Raw genomic sequence first — 22,628 nt, 5'->3', positions numbered from 1 at the left:
GGAAAGGCCTGTGTGGTGACTGGGCTGGGACGTGGCTAATGCGTCCCAGGGCTTGAAGCCCCCAAGAGTGTGTGTTGCTGTAGCAAGGCCTACACGGAGGTGGCAAGCACCTGACGGTCTCCATTTACCTCGGCGTGGACAATGAACCGGGTATGTTTGACAGCGTGTTTGAATTTGATGCTTTGGTAGAGCTCTGAGGAGAAAAATGCTGATGAATAAATAGTCCCAGGCACTTGCAAGCTGTAGAAGCACCCCTGGGTATTTTACATCACAAGAACATGGCTCTTCGTAGCAACTCCTACGCTTCTCCGGAATGGCGGAAGAGACTTGACAACGCCGCCTTTATGGGCTTAAAGCTTTGTTCAGCTCCCTGCTGAAAGGGCTCAGGTATGGCCCCTCTCCTGCTTACAGCCCCTCTGTGGCATGGAGAATGGTGTGGGGGTGAACCCACTATCAGCAAGACACAATACTGCCCGTAGGTTTTAGCAGACAGTAATTAGTTAATTGGATGACTTAAGCTCTCCCTTCGGCCTGTCTGTGAAGCTCGTGCTCTCCTGGCTCTGCACACATCTTCTGTGGTCATTGTTCCCTGACATAAATATTCCTGCTCACCTATTATTCTCTGTTCTGACTGCTTTTAGAAGTCGAAATTTTCTGATGAGTGATACAATGAAAAATGTATTAAATGTTGAACTCAGCCTTTTACCCTGTGCTTGCCTGATGGCAATGTATTCTCTACCACAGATTCAACTTACTCCTACAGCCTAGGAAATATCTGTTCTTTAAGTAAATAATTGTTCGGTAAATAACTTTTTTTGCAAGTATGTAGATTCTTTTGTATCAAATCCTTCACCTTCTCATGATCTCCTTGGGAAACTCTTTTCAGTTACGCTTTCATTAAGCTCTTCTAGGCTGTACTGCTTTATGCCCTGTTACACTTTTAAGACCCATTGAGCATGGACTTCTGCTGCTACAGTGGATAAAGTACTCTTTCATTATTAATTGCAGAATGCACAGAGTCTCCGTTTTGGTTTTTTTTCTCTTGAAGATTGTGTTCTTACTGTTATTTTAGCAGGATATGGAGCAATCAAATCAGAATCAGCACTATGAGCATCTGCGTCATTCAAGATAAATGGAGATGAACGGCTGTGACTAGTAAATGAAAATGTCTGTAGGAGAGGGATGGGAAACAAAAGATGCAGAGCAGCAGTTGCATTGAAAGAAAAGGTAAAATAATTTCAAATGTCCAAATGACTGAAAGTGTTTTAGAATTTTTCTTTAAATTACCCTCCCATTTAATTTTACTTCTCTGCTTTGTGTTATTTTGTCTGATTTGAATTTGCCTAAAAGAACTTTGATTTAAAATGCAGCATTCAGGCATGTCAGATCTCAGAGTTGCTGTCATTAACAGGTTTTGTTGGGGGTGTGTATTTCTGGCCTTTGTGTTCTTTCTCTTGGCTTTAACACTGACAATTGCTACGCTCCTGTAGGGCTGACATCTCAAGAGATTGATATGTGGATACATCACCTGTGGGCAGTTCAATTCCTTAGCTTAATCGTGCGCTACCGTCAGTGGAAGAGAGAACAGGCTCTGCCCGTGGCCTGGGATGCCATCAGCCTGTTCTTGCACAACTCGAGGGACCTGATCCTGTATAAAAGCAGGATTCAGATTCAGTGAGAGACCAGATGTGAGTTTAGCACTGGGCTGGAGTGATATTATTATTTATTATGATGGTGATGCATGTGCTATCTAAATGAAGCTCCTTGGGGGACATGGTTAAAGAAACCACATTCATTCTCTAAGTTTGAAGTAGTATAAAATTTAGTGCCGCAAAATCATAGCATTATGTAACATACCATAAATTTGGGATCACTATGTTTGTCACTAATGGGAATGGCTTAATAATTATTCAGGAGGAATTATGAAGAGGTTATTTTTTAAATCGGAAAATTCAAGAGCTTTTCACAGAAACTAATTTAGGTACATCTGCATAATTTAAATTTGCTAGTTAAAATGGTTAGTGTTTTTACACCTTCTGTAGATTCATGTGTTGGCTTGAAAAACAATTTGGAGCAAAGCCTATTTTATATCAGTAAGGGCACAAGTACTTGCTATAATACAAATCAGAAGACTAGATTTGCCATGGCAGATGTCATAAAGGCTAATGTATCTGTATTAAAAGGAAAAGACTGTGGACCCTGTCCAGTTCAAAGAAGCATTATCTGATATTAAAAAAAAAAAAAAAGATTTCAGAAAGCACTCGTTCCTTTGGTCGTAGTGTCTCACAACAGGAAAGAGTATTTGAAGCACAGCATTCAAACACTGGTTGTTTATCTTACATTTTTTACACCCTGAGTTTTAATTTATTTTTTTTTAGAGTGGAGTTCTAATGTTACTTTGGTTTCTTTTTTTTTTTTTTTAATATAAGTAGTGCTTGGGTATGTTTTTGATTTATTTTAATAGAGTATCCACCCAAGTTCAAAGTGATGCACATGAGAGAAAGAAACATATCTAGCATGAAGAGCTTTAAGTAAATTATTGCTACTTGGGAAAGAGCATTAAGATACTGTGGTAGTTCTCTGAAAATATCATCTTGCAGCTAGTCAAAAAGACAAAGAGTGTTAAAACTTCTAAGAAGAGGAATTGAAAACAGCATAAATTCCTGTAGTGTCTCTGTGGCCGTATCTTGAATCTCATGTGCAGTTCTGATCATCCTGGAGGGTAAATGGCAGAACTGAAATTGCTTCTGTGAAATACAACAAAGATGAGAAATGGAAAACAGACAAAATAAATGAGACTTTTCAGCTAGAAGAGGAGATGAGAAAGGAGTTGATGCAAAAGAAAGCTATAAATTAATGAATGGTATGGACAGATGGATGAATCCTCCATAATTCTATCTAACCGCTTTCGACCTCATTTATAATTTTAGCCTCCACAACAACCAATGCCAGTGTCTTCCACAATTTCAATAGGCTGCAGAAGTGCTGTTTCTCCTTTTCAAAAACTGCTTCCTGATAAAATTCCTGTGGTTTCTTTAGTCGTTGGATGACTATTTGTCATGTCTCAAGACATGACAAGTAATTGCTTCCCTACATATCTCCCCAGCTGTTGAACACAACACACCTTTTGGCTTGGGAAGTTACTGAGCAGCTGAGTGCCAGAAATTAAAACAGTATGTCAGGGGAGGATCGCTTTGGACTACCTCTGCTTCTGATACTGTTTTTTAAGCATCTGTTTCTGACTACAGTAGCTAGCTGGACATCTGCCTTGACCCAGAAGGACAGTTATAATGCAACCTCATTAGTAGCCTAAATTGATTTTGCAAAGTCCTTTTCACTGTTAGTTTTTTGCCTTTGCTAAAAATTTGGGAGTGTTTGTTACTAAATGAGCTCTTGCCATATCTTTCACTGTTTAATATTTTCCTATGAGTTCGGCTCGAATTCATCTCTTTTTACACAATGTATCCCATATGAGCAACACATTGGAAATCAGAAACATCCCAGCATTGAAAATGACTCTTCAAATGGCTTTTCGGGCTGTGGAATCTCTTGCTTCAATCAGCTTAGTCACCTAATAAAATGGACTGAAAATTTTCTGGGGACAACAGAGCACTTTGAAACTCAGAAATGCCGTATATGATGCATTTTCATCCTGCACAGAAGTTTGGATTTCAAAAAGCTCATAAATGCAATGCAACAGTAGCTGGGAAAAAAAAGTCTGTTTTTATTGTCCCTTTCTTAGCTGGAATCTGGAAATGGTTCTAAGTGGTGGATACCAAAAATGCTTTGAAGACCAAAAACATAGAGTTTTTTTACTCTGCAGCTTTGGACAGTTGCTTAGTCCTGAGTCCATGGTTTAGAATAGCCTGTGGATGAGCAGCACTGTTGTAAGCTTGATCTGAGACTGCACTCGCCTGTGCAGGAAGACACTGCATCTTTTTGTGTCTCAGAAAACTGAGCTGCACTGCAGTGTTACTATCCTAATGAATGCAGAGAGTCTGCAAGACCTTCGGGCGTGTGGGAGAAATTGGGGAAGGTGCTGGAGAGAGACCAGTATACAGGTGACTTACCCAGCTTCTTCATAATGAGGTAGGAGAGCGTCAAGTGATGCGAAAGCCCCTTGCCTTAAGCCCCAGACAAAGACAGCTAGGCTAGGTTAAAAGCAGTATTTGTGCAGGGTGAGAAGCTTTTACATGTGACGGGAAAGGATAATTAGCACGACACTAAAGCAAAACTAAGTTTGAAGTGAGAGAGGGAACTTCTTTTGTATTGTCCCATCTTTGCAACGGTTGACACTGCCTTGTATATAATATTTTTAAAAGTGGGTGAAATGTTGATTGAGTCTGTGGGACATATTAGCTTATTCTTTGTCCCTCATCACTTACAGAAGATTAATCTCAAACTTTTTGTGCAGTGTGGCCACCAGTGGAATATGGTATATTCTATGCAAATCAGTTGACAAGTTAGTTTATTCACTTACAAAAGCTTTATTCAGTAAGAAAGTACCTTCACACTGGTAACAGAATATGACCAAAGGCCTCATCCACCAGCACTAACTCAGGGAAATTGTTGGTTGGGTGAGAAGTTATCTCAGAGCCACTCAAATCTTGATATTTTTATTTTTTTTTAATTCCCCCCTAAAATATGATTTCATCATGCTCCTTCTTACTTTCTAAATAAATATATTGCAGGCTATGTGCTGAGATAGTATTTTTTATTTTTCCAGATGTTAAATATATATCATAAGTAGAGAGCTCCCTGAAGGTAACTTTTCTTTTAACGCACTCAGACTTGCATACGGAGTGGTTGTAGCATGTGCAGGACTGGCCTTGGGCACTGGGGCTGTCTGTTGCCTTTCTTCAGCCCAGCTCCAGCAGCTCAGAAATAATATGCTGGGATTCATCTTTTCAAGTCTTCTCAGTCAAATTGGAAACTAAAAAAAAAACCAACTTGGGCAACTTTTACTTCAGTGTGAGCCTTGACCTGTGGGACTTTATGTAACATGGCTGATGAAGAGCAGAGAGATGTTCAACCTGGTTGTAGACCACCTCTTGCAGAGGTGTTCTGAGGGAAGAATACACGGGAGGCTGGTGGGAATGCTTTTGCTAATACTGTAACTGATACCAGCAGATGCTTTTATCTTGGGTTAGCCAGGTGATGAACTTTTTCCTTGGGTCTTCCCCCTGCTCTGTGCAAAGTCGTTCACATGACTGATTTCAGGATTGAGCTGGCACTGAGTTAGATTTCCTCTTTGAGCTTGGAGAGTATGGGTGAGTGCCTATGACTTGAAGAGGGGTTTGCAGGCCCTAAAACTTGTCTTGTTTTCCTAACTATATCTGTTGATCTTAAAAAGATGCTGACTCTACAAACCTTGCCTTGTTTGTCTTTCCTTGGTACGTCCAAGTAATTGCTGAATTAGGCCTTTTGAATGCAAGAAGAGTAAATGAATGACCTGGCTGATGTTTTAGAAAAAAATAATTGTTTGGATTATTGTCCTTTGAAGGTTAACAGAATATCCAGTAGATATTAAGATAACCTGCGGAGTATTAACCTGAAATCAAATCTTAATTCAGCCTGGCAGGATGCACTTACCTGTCCATTCTGTCCTCTGAAATAAGAGTAGGATATTGTAGGTAAGGCCCAAAAAGAAGGATATTAAGCATTTCCTGACAAAAGACTTCATTATGCTGGTGCTGTGTTTTAAATTAATATCTGTACCTTGGGAATAGTTAAAAAGAATAACATTACAGTTAAATACTTTTTATTTTAACAGAGAGGAAACTAGTGTTAGAATTACCTAAACTAATTATTTTCCTCAATCTTCTGCTCCAGTGACATCTACACTTAAGGCAAGTTCTGTGTGTGTGACAAGCACAGAAATGTTGGTTCCTGTGTACCTCGGCATTAGCTATCCCCTAGGTATGGACAGGAGGATTTTAAATAGAGCAGCCTTGTTTCTCCCTTATTTAACATCTGGACACTGTTGGATAGAAACTTGTGGCCGTGAAGAGCCAAATGCAGCTTCCTGAACCCTGGCTGCCTTGCTGAAGTTAAAATGGTGAGGGACTTACTCTTATCTCCTCCACTAACTGAAATGATCATAAGATGACTTGGCAACCTTCTGGCAGCGAAGGTGTAGGCACCTTGGAGCTCTGTTTTTGCATAACCCCTGTTGTTCACCAGCTACCCCCACATCCTACCCCCTGCTTTACTTTTCTTAGGCTGGTTGTGGGGACAAGTGTGGACAGACAGCAAAAGAGCCTCTTGAGACATTTTCTTGCAGCAGGAAGTTCACCTATATAAAAAAAAAAAAATAAAAATCTGTAGCATCTTGCAGTTCCAGCTAAGGATTTAGATAATCCGTGCTCATTTGTAGCCACTGTCTGCAGACTTGTGCTGCAGAGAGTATCAATGAATGTTTGTAGCCAGACAGAAATTGCTGTTGATCCCCTCCTACCACAGGACTCTAAAAAACAGAAACAATTGATTGGACCTTGGTTTATTGTTTCTTTGACATGTAATAGCACATATAATAGAGAGCGATCTGCTTTTTATCCTGCTATGAGGACGACATTTGACAAGCTAGCTCCAGAATGATTTAGTTTAGAGGCATTTCCAGCACACGTGATAAAAAATTTCTCATCACCTTACAACCTCCTCAGCAGGGTCTGGGAAAGTATTATATATCCTGCTTTTTTAATACATGCAATTTGTAGATATATAAAGGAGAAATGGGTGGCATCTTAATGTGTTGCCTTTTTATTTATTACATTTTATTATTATTACGGTTTTTAAGAATATGAAACACCTTTTATCTCCAGGGTGTTGGCTCAAACCTAGTCTGGGTTTGTAGCACGCATTTTTGTCTCTGGGATCACTGTTGCTTTGGATGACGGCACAGTTGGAACTCAACTCCGTGCATGGGGGTAATACAAAGTCCATGAAGCTTCCAAGAACTTTCCCCAAGGACTGGGGAGGGACATAGATCCCGAGGCTTACCTACCATGGTCATGGCAACCGTAGAGCAGGATTTACATATAATACCAAAGGAAATAAGGAAGGTAAACAATGAGGCAAATTGGTACACTTGCTTTATGTGCAAATTTGGGTGCTGGAACCAAGGCCTCAAATTGGCTGAACAGTTGAACAAAACCATCATTGTAAGCGTTCAAGTCATTCAATGTCACTGAAGTCAGTGAATTTTTAATTATGTTAAATGGGATATTGTTATCTTGGTATTTCAGGATATTGATATCTTGGTATTTCAGCATTCTCATACAAGCTTTTTTTCTGTAGTGGGACACACAAGTGCAATATTTATGAGTGCTCTTTATAGTGTTTACATGATCCCTTGATATTAAAGTCGCATTACTGAAGTAGTCGTTACTTCCTTCCTCTTAACAAAAGCAAAAGATTAAAGCAAGATCATTTAGTCATATATGGAAAAGAAAGATTCGCATTAATATCAGGTCAGATGTTTTATTTTTCAACTTTTTAGAAGTTGCACCTGCTAAAACAAGCTGATGTGTTGCAGGATGCTTTATATTGCATAAATGTAGCAGGAACTGTTTTTGCCATTAGGGGTGGATTATTGTAACAGTAGTTTCCTGATGACATCATAGTAAATTCCAGCTGCCCAAACAGTTATTTTCCAGAAGAGGTTATCTGTAGTGCACTTGCACAAAATTACACTTAAAAGGGCACTCATAGTTCCCTTGGGACTTATAAACCAAACCTTTTGTCAAATCCTTGGTAAACGCAGAATTCTTTGTTTTCATTCTGTGGCAGTAGTAACAGTATGGGCACTACTGTAATTTGTGATTCTGGATTAAACAAATAAAAATTCCATTATGCAGGGCAGGAGAAATGAAAGTCTGCAGTGCAAGCTTCCTGTCATGAAGGGATAGATAGCACAACGGTTCTCAAATTTTTTTTCTAGAGAATTTTTAGGCTGGTGACATAAAGATAAGGGCGTACAGATTGCAGTACCCTACCTGAAATGACACTCCGCCCTATCCAGATTTTGAAGGCACAGGTAGCTGCAGAGCAGGAGAGGATGCTGGTTGAGAAGCTGTCCCAAGGGCGTAGAGATGCATTTTGTATGGGATGTTAATATATAAAGGTATATATCTTTCCTAGAGTAAATCTGGACTGATTACTTTGTTTGGGGATTTTTGTTTTTAAACAGTAACCTAATTGCTTGGACAAGCTCTTTAGGTACTGTCTTGAAGGCTGCATTAGAAATTTTCATGCCTAGTAGCACAATTCAGAGGGTCTTTCCCAGACTTAAGAAGCCATAATTAGTATGGACTCAAACATTCCTGGCAACTGCTGAATTTGAAATGCATATTAATATATATTTAATGAAGAATACACTGTCCTATCATTGACTCTTTGATAAATCTTGTAGCAGGAAAATAAAATCTTGGAGTTTTACCAGTTTGTCGGACCCTAAGAACATAAAATATCTATTGTCTGCCAATTTCTTTCTAGCAAATTGTAGTATTCTTCAGGAATAATATGTTGTTCCAAGGATAATTTCATTTTAATAATGATCTTTATTAGTTGTATTATTCTATATATGTTGAAAATGTCACATGGTTTTTAATGCACTTTCAGAACAAGTCTATGAATTGAACAGCTTACCATCACGCTCCAGTTTACCGTCACACTCACTTTGGGAAGGAGAGTGGCAGCAGTGAGGAAAGTTGGCAGATTAACTGTTCGTAGAATTCAAGATCTTCCATCTCACTGCTCTGGTCATTGATTTCTCCTGCACTCACTGATTATCTGCTTCTGTTTATCCACATGTGTAAGAGCCTGCCAAGTCAAGACCTATGATGCAAATCCTGCAAAAACTAATTCATTGATTTCTTTTATTCTTCAAAATGTTCACATGCAGGACAAAACCCCTTTTTTTTTTTCAACCATTTTCTCTTTCCCTGACACTATTTACTGGTATTGCTTTGCTCTCCCACTGAAGTAACTGAAGGTTTGTGTTAGGTGCAGCTAGCTTCCATCCTTGTTGGTCCCACAAAGTCTTGCAAGAATGATCTGTGTTACCATTCAGCGTATAGATCCAACATATATCCAATGCAACCACCTCCTCTGTGGAGTAAATCTTCAGGTGCATGACTTCTCAGACCTCTTTAATGATAGTGGAGTCTTCCCAGTCCCACTGAGGCTAACACTGCTTTGGGTCAGTGGTTGCTTGTCCTGTGCCTTTCTCGGAGCCATAGATTTCTCATTTGCTTTTTAGCATTTTATATGAGTGGATGAGGTGGCTTTACTGGGGTGATTTTACCTGTCTCAGAAAGTCAGGTGGACCTGATGAAAATGAGCAATCTGACTCCTGTACCCGTAGGGGGACAAGTGTTCCGCCAGACCAATGTCTCACTCCTACACAATGCTGGAGATTTCGGAGGTTTATGGATTTTTCTGTAAGATTGGTACCTCACCACTAGGATTCCTGCACAGCCTCCTCATTTGGAGGATGTTGTTTTGATCCATGTTCAGAAGAAGATTCTTTCTTCTCTGGAGAAAGTTTTGAAGTGATGGAAGCATGTCAAAAAAAATTAGATTTGTTTGCTGATAATAACTCAATTTGATCCCAGACAATTTGTGATGAAAATGCTTTTCTCCTCACTAATCCAATGTTACAATAATTACAAACAGCAGATCAATAGCGGGAAGTATAAAATTGGAAGTGTTACTTTGGGTATTAAGCCACAAATTGATCTCCCTGTCAAACCTTAAGTAAGTGCTGTATCAACACATATTTCAAAGATTGGAGGACATTCTGAAATGTAATAGTGATGGACCGAAGAAAGAAGAACAATAATTTGTTTTATGTAAGTGCATTAACTCTTTATGGCCCAAATCTACGCAATCCTGCTAGTATCTCCTTATGTTCTGCACTCACACGTTACATCAGTGATTTCTGACTGTTGCTCCGCTTGGCTCTGATAACATACGGGATTATCTCTGGATAATAACGATCCTCACTTGAATTAGAAAGAACCACCACACAATATGACACAAGTCTTGTCCAATTGTCAAAGTATTCCAGCATTTATATGGCAGATATTCTAATCCAAGTCAGTTATTGACCAAAATAATTCCTTCTCAGGAAGATAAAGACAACCCCAGAAGACCTTCATATCACATAAGAGTCTTGAATTTCCTTGGACAACCGATGCCTGTTGCAACTCAGTGTACTGACTAAATCATACTGATGTGCTCTAAAGAAAGTAGAGGGGAAAAAATCTCGAGAAATTCTAGAATTCTTTGGAAAAAGAAACAGATAATAGAAATTTATGGGTTGTAGTTTTTCTTCCAAAAACTAAGACACACAGTGGTTTTGAGATCACTTTTCCCTCCTAATGGGAAGAAGTATGAAAATTGTCGTTACACTCCTATAGGCATGCTGAGGTTTTAGAAGCTGCAAATGTCACTGCTCAATTCACTTTATGGCGTTTCTTTTATAAGCCATTAAGAGAGATTTAAAGGAGTAATGTGTCTCTGAAGAGTTTGTTCTTGAATATGTTTTTTAAGCCTTGAACATTGCTGTGGCTCAGATGTAGCACATTTGAGAAGTCAGCTTCTCCTCTAGGAATGCTTGCCAGGTATGTGCAGCGATCTGGGAAAAACAGTTTTTGCTTTCTGTGGGTTGCCTCTCCCCTGATGAGCGTATGGAAGGGGCGCTTAGGAGTGTGAGGTTTTGGTTCCTCTCTTCCTAATGCTAGGGAATCCTTCAGGGAGAGGTTTTGTGGATCATTATTTTTTTTGTTGTTACTGTTCTTCAGATAAGGGCTGCTATTTTTTCTGACAGTACTGAGTCTTTTGAGTTTCTTTTGCTACTGCAGAGATGAAGACTTTTGACTGGACGTGAGTAGTCAGAGCAAGAAGTCTCTTTGGTGTAAACCTCTCTCAGCTACTAACCAGTTAGTCCTGTTGAGTAGAGATGACTAGCTGAGCAGCCAGAACTTCTGTTTTTCCTAACAGAAATCACTCCTGTGTTTAACTGTTTGTTAGTATGAGGGGGAAGGAAGGTGGTAATTCTCAGATCTTGGCCACCACCGAAGCCTCGTCAGCCAGTTATGATTAGCTTGATTATTTAATTACTTTTCCAGCACTGAGAATAAGTATTGCTTCACAGTGGAGAACAGAGGAAAACTGCAGGTGTCCCTTCAGCAGAGCGAGAAGGCTTTTCTCTAGTCTAGCCTTTTGTTGTTACAGCAACATTTCCAGCTGTGATACTTCCTTGCTGCCAAGTAGTAGTAAATAGCTGTATAAATCATAGTAATGCTTGTACCATTCGGGTACAGCTGATTGCTTTTGGACTCTAACGGGTGTACATATGCTTATTCTCATATTTCACACTTAATTGTTAATATTTCTGCAAAAGGAATAACTTTGGGAATTGAAGAATGAACACTTTTGAAGTGCTTCATCTTCAAACTTTGGATTTCATTCTTCACTTGAAGCATACACAGTTTTGTTTAGATTGTATCTTAATTTTATTTTCTCCAAGACTCTCTTCAGAACTAGAAGTCAGTAGCCATGGCCCGCCTGACCCAGAGGGCAGTCAGTAACAGGGCAGGTACGTTTAATTTAGGACAGCACATACAGACTGCTGCTGCCTGTGCTGCCTACAGGCAGAGCTCAGACCACTGAAGTGGTGACATGTCTCCGTGCTGGCACTTGCAACCTGGAGCCTGGCAGAGTTTTGCTGAGTGCTGTTTGCATTTCTCAAGAAGGAATGGGTAGGTAGGAGGCCCGTGTGGATGAGAAGTTCATTGCCACTGGGGAAGGGAGAGTGGAGTAGTGAGAGGACTGGAAAGGACTGGTGTCCTGGGTTGCTTGTTCTTGACTACCTTCTTTGTACAGAGCCACAGGTATGCCTGACTTTTTGTACAACTGCAAACAATAGTTTGAGCTTATACTCAAAGCTGAATGAGATGTGGGACTAGGATAGCTCTTGAGGGTGAAGAAAAGGAAGAACATATGTTATGTGATGCATTGCTTTGAGTTGTTTCTGATTAAAGAAACCTGTATCTCCATAGGCACTTGCTGACTTGCAATGGGAGTCAGAATAGATTTTGCTGAAAGGAAAGTAATAAATACGGGGGAAAAATGAGACCACTTGTTATCCTTTTGTTCAAAGCATATTGAGATGGACCTGAAGTGGAATCCTGGCAGAGTTTCTCATCCAGCCTCAGCTGCAGTCCGGGTGACTGATTTGAGTTGGCGAGGCAACCTAAATCCCAGTCCACTGATTAAAGATGATGGAGAGCTACTTATGGATGAATACCTTTCCCCCAGGAAACTGGTGAGTAGATATCCAACTTTTTAATGAAGTAGAAGAGGCAAACTGGCATATACAGAGCTGCATTAACTTAACCTTCCATCTGCTCTTGTGATGATTACAGATTGTTGCATATCTGACAGTTAGACTTCTGCATAAAGTAGATTCTGTCTTATGGAAATTTATCAAATGTTTGTCCTCCTTTCACCTTGTTTCATATAAAAAATATTCCCAGCATGAATGCTGCTGTCTTTATTGCTAGGTTTCTTGAAGCAGCGTGAAGAAAAGTATGGGTAGCATGATTATAATTTAAACAGATCTCATTAATGCCATCTAAAGTACCTTGAATCTTAGCATTAGAAAAAGCTTTTTACATTAACCTTGTTCTAGCGATTGGAAATATAACTTTAAAAGCACAACTTTTTTTCTGAATTAGTGAAATCCTCTGTCCTGCTAAGAAGCCAATTAAAATATTCTGCAGTTGCTAGAAGTACTTTCTATACATATCAAAGTGTGTGAAATTTCAAAGCACTTTTGAAAGTCATGTTCCTTTTTCACTGGGGGAAATTATTTTGGCATGCAGCCTGTTGAAAGAAAGTAACATGCTGAAGTCTTTGTGAAGGAAATCTCTTTGTGAAATATTCGTGAAGGAATACTTGGTTGCATATTGTGCTGTATTTGCTCAGGATGAATTAAAGGTGAAATCCTTTGGGATGTCTAGGAGCTGAGAGAATAACCTCACTTACCCCTACTAAAGGGAATGCTGAGAGCAGAAGTTAAGGGGAGAAGCTGCAGTTTTCTGTGTTGCAGAGCTGAGTAGAAACTAGTGAAAGGCAGATGAGGCCAAGGCTGTGGTTCAGATGCTCCCAGCAGCAGGGTGGTGGTCACGGTGTGGGTAATCCCCTGTGCCTCCGCTGCAGGGGCATGTTCCACCTGCGGGTTTACACCACTCCCTAACTACGTACCAGTCACAATTTTGACCGTGCGCTCTACATTAGACAGCAGGTTGTTCTCAGAACTACTCTTCCCTTAGTAGCTAAGTCTCTTAGTGTTTATAAAATGTTTGGAGATGCAAAAATCACTTTCTGCAGAGTGTATTTTAAGCTTTCTGGAGAAAAATTGATATATGATCTTATGATCTATGCCATTCGCTTTCTTTTGGCTCATGTGAACCTCTGACAACTTCTTGATCTTTTTTTTTTTTTAAAATCTGGCATAAAGTTTGACCAGTCTAATGTATTTGTGGCCTACAATACACTGTATAAATCCAATGGGAAGCTCTCAGATTACCCTGTTTTCTTAGGGCATGAACCAAAGCCCATTAGAGTAACCAAAACAGCTGCCCTCTGACTTCAATAAACTCTGAATTAAACCCTTAGGAAGTTTTTTTGTTGGCATCAAATTATTTGCTTTCTAGAGCTCTGCTGCTTTTAGTTCACAGTAAGTTGTAAGCAGAGAAGTATATGTAAGGCAATGTTACCCACATCCCATGAAGTTGCAGTTCATTATTTTGTAATATTTTTTAAAATCCAGATCAGAAGTTAAATTCCCCCACAATTCTAGGCTATTTTTAAAAATGGGAAGAAACCCTTTATTATGCGTATGTACCCTCTTGAACTTAATTGAGTCTTGCCAGTTAAGATTGTGTGTATTAACATTTGTAAGGAGTTCCATTGTGTGTATTAACATTTGTAAGGAATTCCATTTCAAAGACTCTTTTAAATAGATGCATACTGTCCTGTTCATTTTTCTGGACACAGTTATTTTCTGGCCCTGGAACCTGACATTTGTGTTGGCATAGCCGGGATGCTTCCTGCTCAGAGGAAAAATTATATGACATTGTCAAGGAAACATTTACAATGTTTATAGCTTGTTTTAATAACACATCCAATCTATCTATTCTGTGACCTTTATGTTGATCAAATGGAAACCGCTGCTTCCATAAATTTACTTCCTCTGGATTTGCAAATGTAAAAATAGAGACACTGTTCAGACATTTAATCCAAAACAAGTTTTCACATGCATATTTTTTTAAGGAACCACATGTCATTGATAGCCACATGATTTGAAAGGTTGTTTTGCTTAAATCAATACGCTTGCAATATCTTCTTGATTGTCTTTTAGTTGTGAATATTTTAGGAGTCATTGATTTTATTCGCTGAAGTGCTCTGAGAAGGAAACTAATAGATTTTTGAAATACGTGCTCATTAAAGTAAAATTATTTTACATTCAAATAAGAACATAGGCTCCAGTTCTGCAGTGTTGCGTAGGCAGATTTCTGGACACCTGATGGAGGTTCCTGAGGAAGGTTTTTGTTCTGAGATACATACTCAGCTTTACTGCTCGCCCTTGCAGTGTTCTGTCTTGCACCAGTTCAGTTTGAGTGTGGGAGACTGGGAGGTCTAGCTGTGCAGAATCTGGGAAGACTGGGTGCCTTGAATTGCAGCCTGTGGCCTCGTCTCTACCAGCACATTTTACTCATTTTGTCCTTTTTCCAGGGGGATGACAGTCTATTTAGTAGCGAAAACATTAGCAGTCTCCATTAGCAGTCCCCATTATTAAGGATTCTCTAAAAGGTGTGATACTTGCATTCCTTACATTTTTTTTCCAGTTGTCAGATTGTTTTCCTCCAAAGAGAGAAAAGTTTGGCTTGAACTGATTCTTCTTTTCTTTTTTTTTTTCTTTTCTCTCCTTTTTGCCTTCTTGGATCCCATAGCACATAAGACAACTTCTACAAAACCATTGGTCACTTGCCTGTTCTCTTCCTCTCCATAGCAGATCCTCACCTCACTTAAATGTTATGCTTGCTCGCTACAGGGTATGTGGTCTTCTGTAGCCTCCCTTCAGCATAATGTTCACTTTAAAATCCCGTGTGATTCCATATCCTCGTTATGTTAATGACCTCTTGTGTAGTTTCTCCTTGCTGCCAACTCTCTTGCTGTGATGTCATGTAACACCCTTTTATATTTGAATGTCCTTCATCCAAGCTACAGGTCAAAAGCTTTTGATGCAAGGGTTCGTATCATTAGATGTTCTTTTTATTCTTTCTTCTAGTATCAATGTCCGTTTTCTGTAGTACTGTTTAATCTTCATCTATATGAATAGGTGTTCTTGCTTTTCCATTTGCACCTGTCCTGTTAATTTTTCCAGCTCCCTGGTCTGCCTGTGCTTGTGTTGTGCTTACGTGTTGTTGTCGGATGCTGTAGAATACCAGGGTGAGCCAATTCCCCATTCTCCCTTTGTTCTGAAAACTGGCTATTAATGGGCAATACATTGCAATTCATCTTTAACTTTATTAGGGCTGTGGCACAGATTTCTCATTAAGTGTGGAGGAACTGAAATTAAGGGCTCCACTTGTCTAGAATAAGATTTTTATTTTGCTCTATTAACCTCTGTTGCCTCCCTGCCCTTTGCAAAGGATCCTTTCCTGACTTCCACAAAAATCATTCCACTTCTCAGAATAAACTCATTTTACAAGGTCAAATTATCTTCCAGATATTGTCACATTATCAAAACTAATCGTGTTTGTGTGTGATCTTTCGAGAAGAAAGGAAGTATTCTTATTTTGCTATTTATTGATCCTGCTCCAGTGAATCATGTTTTCTAAACTTAGGAACACGTGTTTGGAAGTGGTGTTGTTTTGTTGCTCAGGAGATTAGGGTGTATTTCATATGGTATGCACTCATCCTCATGGGAGGAAGAAAATCCTGGAGGGTCCTGGAAGAACAGATTGGATTCTTGCTGAAATGACTCAGTCGTTTCCTTTTTTCCTTCACAGAAAGTTTTCCTCTTGGTTGTAAGCTAAATGGATTTGAGAAAAAAAAAATGGAGATCGAGAAAGCAAGTGCAAAATCTTGATAAATTAAGTGGAGTAAAGGAGGTGGAAGTAACTGACTGAATTTGGATCTGCTGAATTCTTCATTAGAACTGTGTAATAATTTTAAAAATAATAATTAAAAAAAAGCTTTGAAGGGACCTCTGGAGGTCTTCCAGTTTGACCTGCTCAAAGCACAGCTAGTTTAAAAGTTAAATCAGTTGTTCAAGGCAGCAGATAGTAGTAAACATAATACTGTGAAGAGGAAAAGAATTGCAGAGCCCCTTTTAGTTTCAGAGCTTTCTCTTCGCATGTTCTTATCCTAACACTGATGCCTTTACTACAGTGAAGGCTTGTAGTTGTTGTATTAGCGTTCATCCTGCTACTTAGGCATCTGATGTTTTACATTCAAATTGTCACATCAGGAATCTTTAAATGTATATGCATACATGCACATATGCGTGCCTTTATATGAAAAAATCAGACTTTCATTTGCATACAGTCACAGCTGCTTAGCTGACATCAAATGGCAGATTACAGTCTTGAGTTTTGCATGTTCAGTGACACAACATTGAACCATGATTGTAGTTACTTATTATGCACCTAATTGCTAGATAAGAGAAAGAATTAATATTGGGATATGACTTTTTTATATTTATGTGAGGGAAAGTAAATCTTTAAAACAAATTTAAAGCAAAAATTGATGCAAGAATATCTACTATCTTGACCTGCATGTTAATTCAGCGCATAGTTAAAACTGAGCTTGTTTCCTCCTACAGAAATGATACAGGATATTTCTGGGAGGTCAGCAAACTTCCCGTGTAATTTCTGGTGCCCCACGTGCCCTCTGAAGTTTGCGATAGTTAGGGGATCTCCCAGCAACTTGCTGCATCAAACCCTTAATACTGGTTTAAAAAACGAAGGTGTCGGTACTGTGACTCTCAGCACGAGTCAGTGGGGAGCTGAACTGGAGATGGCAAGACTAGGCAGGGACCTGTCCGTGTAGATCTGTGAGTGTGACTTGGAGACTTCAGCATGAGAATAAAGACATCTTTACTAATGCATCCACCACCACTTAAATTTCATAATTATTGCCCTCATCTACACTTTTCATACAAGCCAAGAAGATCTCTCTTTATCACAGATTGAACACCTAGCTAATCTCTTCATCGGAGCTGAGAGAAGAATATATTTGTATGCATATGCAGAAAGTAGTGAAATACAGCTAAATATTGTAATTATGGGCATCTGCAGCATTTAGCCATTTTGAAAGGAAGATTGCATATGGGACCACAGGGAAGTTCCCTCTCACTGAAAATCCCTTGACTTGGAATCACTTGAAACCTTGTTAATGTTTTAATAGTTTTCTTCTTAGAAGCAATATTTTGTCATACTTGTAGCAACAATAGGGGGGTTTTTTGTGCAGGGAGAGCTTATACCTGAGTGGGGAATTTGAAATAAAATCCCTGTAAAAAGCAACGAACACATGAATGGACACGAATCTAGTATTTGCATACAGGTGTAGTATTAAAAGAAAATAAGCTCACCACTCAGGAATTCCTGTCTTAGCCAAATTAACCAGGATCAGCAAAATAAACGCACAGCTGGAAATGCTTCTCTGACAGCTGCACACAACGTGCTCTTTAGCAACATATCTGCCTTTCTTAGAGTATGTGAAAAATCTAGGGAGGAGAGAAGAAATCAGTTGTATACACCAGCTTTAATTGAACAGATATTATTTGCCAATTAAGGAATTTACAGAGAGTTGCAAGTGGGACTTGAACTGAATTTCCCAGCATCCCCAGGTGACTGTTCTGCCAGTTGGGAAGCTCTGCAAGCACAGAAGTATTTTTCACTTGCAATTTTTTACAGAATACTTTATTGGCTCTTCTTGTCAGGCAGAGGAAAAGCTTTCCAAACTAGTGCACACTCTCCAGTTAGATATTGGCCAGACATTTTGTGTGATGGGAATGGTTTGTGAGCCATCATGGAGTTGATTCTTAAAATACTGGCTAAATTATTTATCAATAGCTTCAGCATGATCTCATGGAAAATAGTTTTACTCCTATGTTGAAGGAGGCACAAAAATGTAAAGTGAGCTTTATCTGTCTTTGTTTTACTTATCATGTATTCATCTTCAAAGAATTGTGCAGTGCTTTAGCATGGAAATTTATCCTTTCAAATAAACAAATTTAGGGTGGAGTATAACACTAGCTGCCCAGAATCAAGCTGTCGGGCCACCTTCTTGAACATCATGTGCCAGACGGATTCTGATGTTTGATTCTTCAGAAATCATCCTCCTCCTCCTCTATCTAACCGATACCTACCTTGCTGGGCAGTAGATGGGTGGCAAGCAGAATCCTCTCTGAACACCAACAATCAGCCTGGAATTATAGTTAGTTTTTTTAAGGTATCTTTTCTGATGTAAAATAACTCTGAGTAATGCAACTCTTTGCCAAGAACAGATCCTTGGTCCCTTTTTGTCTGCCCTACGTCAAGGCTGAGCAGTTGTAAACAGCCAAAGAAATCCCTAGATGGCACAGCACCTTCATGTCTGTAAGCATTCCTGGGGCACAAGCAGAGAGACATTCTGTCCCTGGCTGTCAAAACAGCCCTCTGAGATGTGGGCAGGCTGTCATTACCTGAAGCCACAGTGGGACACCTTGGAATTAGGGCAGGAGCCTGTCCTAGACCTGGCATGGCCCTGGAAACAAAGACATAGAGAGCACCTTAGCATCACTTTTATCCACGTGGTGCCAGACATCTCTCTGTCCAAGCTGATGGTCCCTTCAGTGTGTTTGGCCATAATTTATTTTTTTTCTTTTGCTACCCAGTAGCAGCAAAATTCTTCCTAAATATCCCTCCTTTTGAATTTTGATGAAGATTCCTGTGCTTTGACTTTATACAACAACATAAAAGGGAGATCCTGCTAAATATGTGTCATCTTTGTTTAAATGTTTCCATGTCCTTCCCTAAATCTCCCCCATTCCTGGTGCCAGAATTTCAGCTGTGACACATGAGATTGGGCCCCTCACTCCAAAAAGGCCATTGAATGACTCGAGCGTGTCCAGAGAAGGGCAACGGAGCTGGTGCAGGGTCTGGAGCACAGGTCTGATGGGGAGCGGCTGAGGGAACTGGGGGGGTTTAGTCTGGAGAAGAGGAGGCTGAGGGGAGACCTCATGGCTCTCTACAACTCCCTGAAAGGAGGGTGCAGAGAGGGGGGATGAGTCTCTTGAGCCAAGGAACCAGCGCCAGGACAAGAGGGAATGGCCTCAAGCTGTGCCAGGGCAGGATCAGACTGGCTCTTAGGAAGGATTTCTTTGCAGAAGGGGTTGTTGGGCGTTGGAATGGGCTGCCCAGGGCAGGGGGGGAGTCCCCATCCCTGGAGGTGTTCAAGAGGCGGGTTGACCCAGCGCTGAGGGATCTGGTGGAGTTGGGAACTGTCAGTGTGAGGTTCATGGTTGGACTGGAGGATCTTCAAGGTCCTTTCCAACCGAGACGATTCTGTGATTCTGTGAGATGTATCACACTCCCAGCTGCACCAGTATGCCAAGAAAGGTGTCTGGCAAGTAGGCGTGTCCTAACTATCTTCCACAGGAACCGTTCACCACATAACCTTCTCTTGAACTGCCTCCCTGGCCTGCTAACTAGCTTGAAGTTAACACCTGGGGTCTCTGTGCTTCTAGTTCCTTTAAATGAGCTCATATCCTCAACTTGAGAGCGTTTCTCATTTCCTTCATGTAGTAGCATAGCTTTTGCATCCCACGGCCTATCAGTTCCAAACTCTCCAAGCGTGTCCTCAGCATCAGCAGATGGAAGGACAGCGATTTTCACAGAGACTCTTGGAAAAGCAGAACGGGGAAGTGGGGACCGAGAACACATGGAGTCTGTCGCATCTGGTTAGCACATGCTTCAAGGCAGCTATCTATAGTTCAAAGAGCTGGTGATGGCAGCCAATAACCCTTTCCAGCACTGAAGCCACAGCCCTGCCTGTTGCAGTTCAAAATATGGATGCACTAAGCGACTCATCTCTCAGTGAAGAAAAAGTACAAATGGTGGATCTGGAAGAGGAAAAGGAGGGCAAAGAAGCACACTGGTAATCCCTGGTATGAGGAAAAGGAGTAGAGAACCCTGGGAGAGCAGACTTTATGCAGCTTTTATGCTTGGTTTTTGAAAGAGGAGAAGGAGGAGCAGAACTGTGAAAGGAGGCTGTCTAGAATACAGTAGGGGGAAGGATGGAGTGCAGAGAACTGGCACACAGCAAAGGAGAAAGGCAAAGGCTCCTTGTGGTGCCAGGACCTTCTGCTACTCTATTGGCAAAGTGTATTACCCTAAGCTTATTATTTGTTCTGAGACTTCCTCCTATTCTGTCTTCTAGTGATGTAGGCACTTAAGACTATTTTGATGGGGAGGGGGGAGGTATTCTTCAGAAGCAGCTTCCTTTAATGACAATAAGTTTTTGCCCGAGTCCAGCAATCCAAGAGCGTGGTTGTGTGTCAGGACGTCAACTAGCTCTCGTTTCTCACGTACTCTCGTGCTATTTGACAGACAGTGTCATCTGCTGAAAAGGGTTACTGCAAAATGTGTCTAGCAGTCAGGGATCTTGCGTTTACTTGGGGAAGGAAAGCAGTCTGTAGGTGATAAGCTTGCTTTCTTTGCAGGAGCAAACCCATTTTTGTGGTGGCTGCATCTGGGGATAGAAAGTAAATGTCTGGATGCCACTGGGGACTTCCAAGTTTTCACCTTAGACCTTTGTTTCTTATACTCTAGTAGGGAGGCAAGAAAGTCTAGGAGCTTTGTTAGGCTCAGCCTGCTTAAAATTACAGTTTTAAAAAATATAAGATTAAAAATAATTTTAAGCACAATGTTTTAAAGGCAATTCAAAAGCAGTTGAAGATTTTGGATAATTCTGTTTCTTAGGAGTCCAAGTCAAGACCTTACAAAGGGAGGCAGCTTTTCAAGGAGGGATGCTCAGCCTTTTCAGGAAACCATCCCCTTTTAAACAGTCATCTCAGTTACACTCAGACTGCGTTTGGTCCTTCGTAAGAGGATGTGGAACCATCAGAGTGAATGCAGTTGCAGTCGCTTCTGCACAACACAAATTTTACTTCATGAGCAGGAATGTTGCAGCCGCCATTTTTCCCTGCAAAATGTACTGGATGTTCTTGTGGTTATTTTTTTCTTCCCAAAACTCATAAACAGAGGTGGTCGTACACAGTCCCCTCTAATGAATAATTTGTCCTTTATGCAAACTGAAGAATGTTGTAACTTTTTAATAGTAAGAAAACTTGTCTCCTGTACATGTAGGTTCTTGAATGATTTCCAGCCTTCATCTTAAACAGAGGGGCAAAAGGCAGGTGACAATACTTCTGTCAACCCATGCTGTTGATTGCATTATTGAGGGGATGACACTGATGCTAGGGTCAGCCATTTTTTTGAAGCGGACTTTTTTACCCCCAGGTCCTAACTCTTTTGACACAAGAAGATGAAAATTTAGCAGTTACACCATTATGCATAGCATCAGCTCCTTCAGGCAGTTTTGTGACACAAAAGCCTTGTTTCTCATCTCTCAAGGAGTGCTTCAGACCCCTCCGTGAACCACTAACCCATCAGGAAGAAAAGATACAGTTCTCTCCTGGTCTGGTCTGTTGAATTTGTGAATGGAAGGATTCACTGAGCACCCAAAGCTGATGCAAAGGAGGTGGTGGGACATGTAGCCTAGATGAAGGAAGCTGGAAAGAGAGGAGCTGGGTCATAGCAGGAAGGAGCAGGGGATGAGAGCCGTGGTAACATGAGATTGCTTCAGCTGCTTGTGGAATTGCAGCCTGGCATCTTAGGACTTCACAGCCTTGCTGTAGTTTTCACTGGTTGTCCTAGAGCTTCCCTCTCTCCTCTGCGTATAGCTTCTGCTTGTTTCTGTCATCCTGCTTGTCTCTGCCAAGGCCAAATCTACATGGACGTATCAACACAGACTTTAGGATATTAGGAGAGATCCTGTGATAAGATAGGAAAGGTCCTTCATTCACACACATCCCTTTGCTTAATGCAGTGGTTGATCCTATTACTAAGATTTTGCAAAAGTAATAAAAGATTTTAGAGTCTTCTATTTGCATTGCCTAGACCTTTTCAAAGGAATTTGTAATTCCTGTAATTAGCGTTGTCTTCTTTCAGAAAAGTGAGCTTCTTAAGCTAAAAACATGTTTCCTTTTCATAGTTTTGGGTTAAAAGGCTAAACAGTGTGTTTTGTTGAGTTTTACTACCTAGTGCCTTTTTGATTACAGGTGACACTTACAGGTAACATTTCCTGTCTGCTGAAGATTAGCACAACACTTATGCAAACCTTAAAACTTGGACATACTGTTTAAATTAAGTTAATTGGCATGTAAGTCTGTTGTGGATTCGCAGCTTGAATGCAACCCTCAGGCTTGACTCTTTAAGCAATGTAGAAGTTATGTGAGACTAGAATAATTCAGAGCTACAAGGAAGAAAGATCTTTGAATACTGCAT

The 22,628-nt window shown here is 40.3% G+C and overlaps 1 protein-coding gene across 1 annotated transcript in view; it reads left to right on the top strand.

Moving 5' to 3' along the window:
* Positions 1-1,087: 1,087 nt before the first annotated feature.
* LRRC56 (leucine rich repeat containing 56) overlaps positions 1,088-22,628 on the top strand; it is a 64,902-nt gene continuing 43,361 nt past the window's right edge. The window contains exons 1-2 of the mRNA XM_074884542.1: positions 1,088-1,227; positions 12,167-12,331. Coding sequence (XP_074740643.1) covers positions 1,183-1,227; positions 12,167-12,331 — 210 coding nt within the window. The 5' untranslated portion in view covers positions 1,088-1,182. The remainder of the gene's footprint in view (positions 1,228-12,166; positions 12,332-22,628) is intronic.

Source organism: Strix uralensis, chromosome 15 (assembly GCF_047716275.1).
Source record: "Strix uralensis isolate ZFMK-TIS-50842 chromosome 15, bStrUra1, whole genome shotgun sequence".
In the NCBI taxonomy this organism is placed as follows: domain Eukaryota; kingdom Metazoa; phylum Chordata; class Aves; order Strigiformes; family Strigidae; genus Strix; species Strix uralensis.
This window is presented reverse-complemented; position numbering and strand designations above follow the sequence as displayed.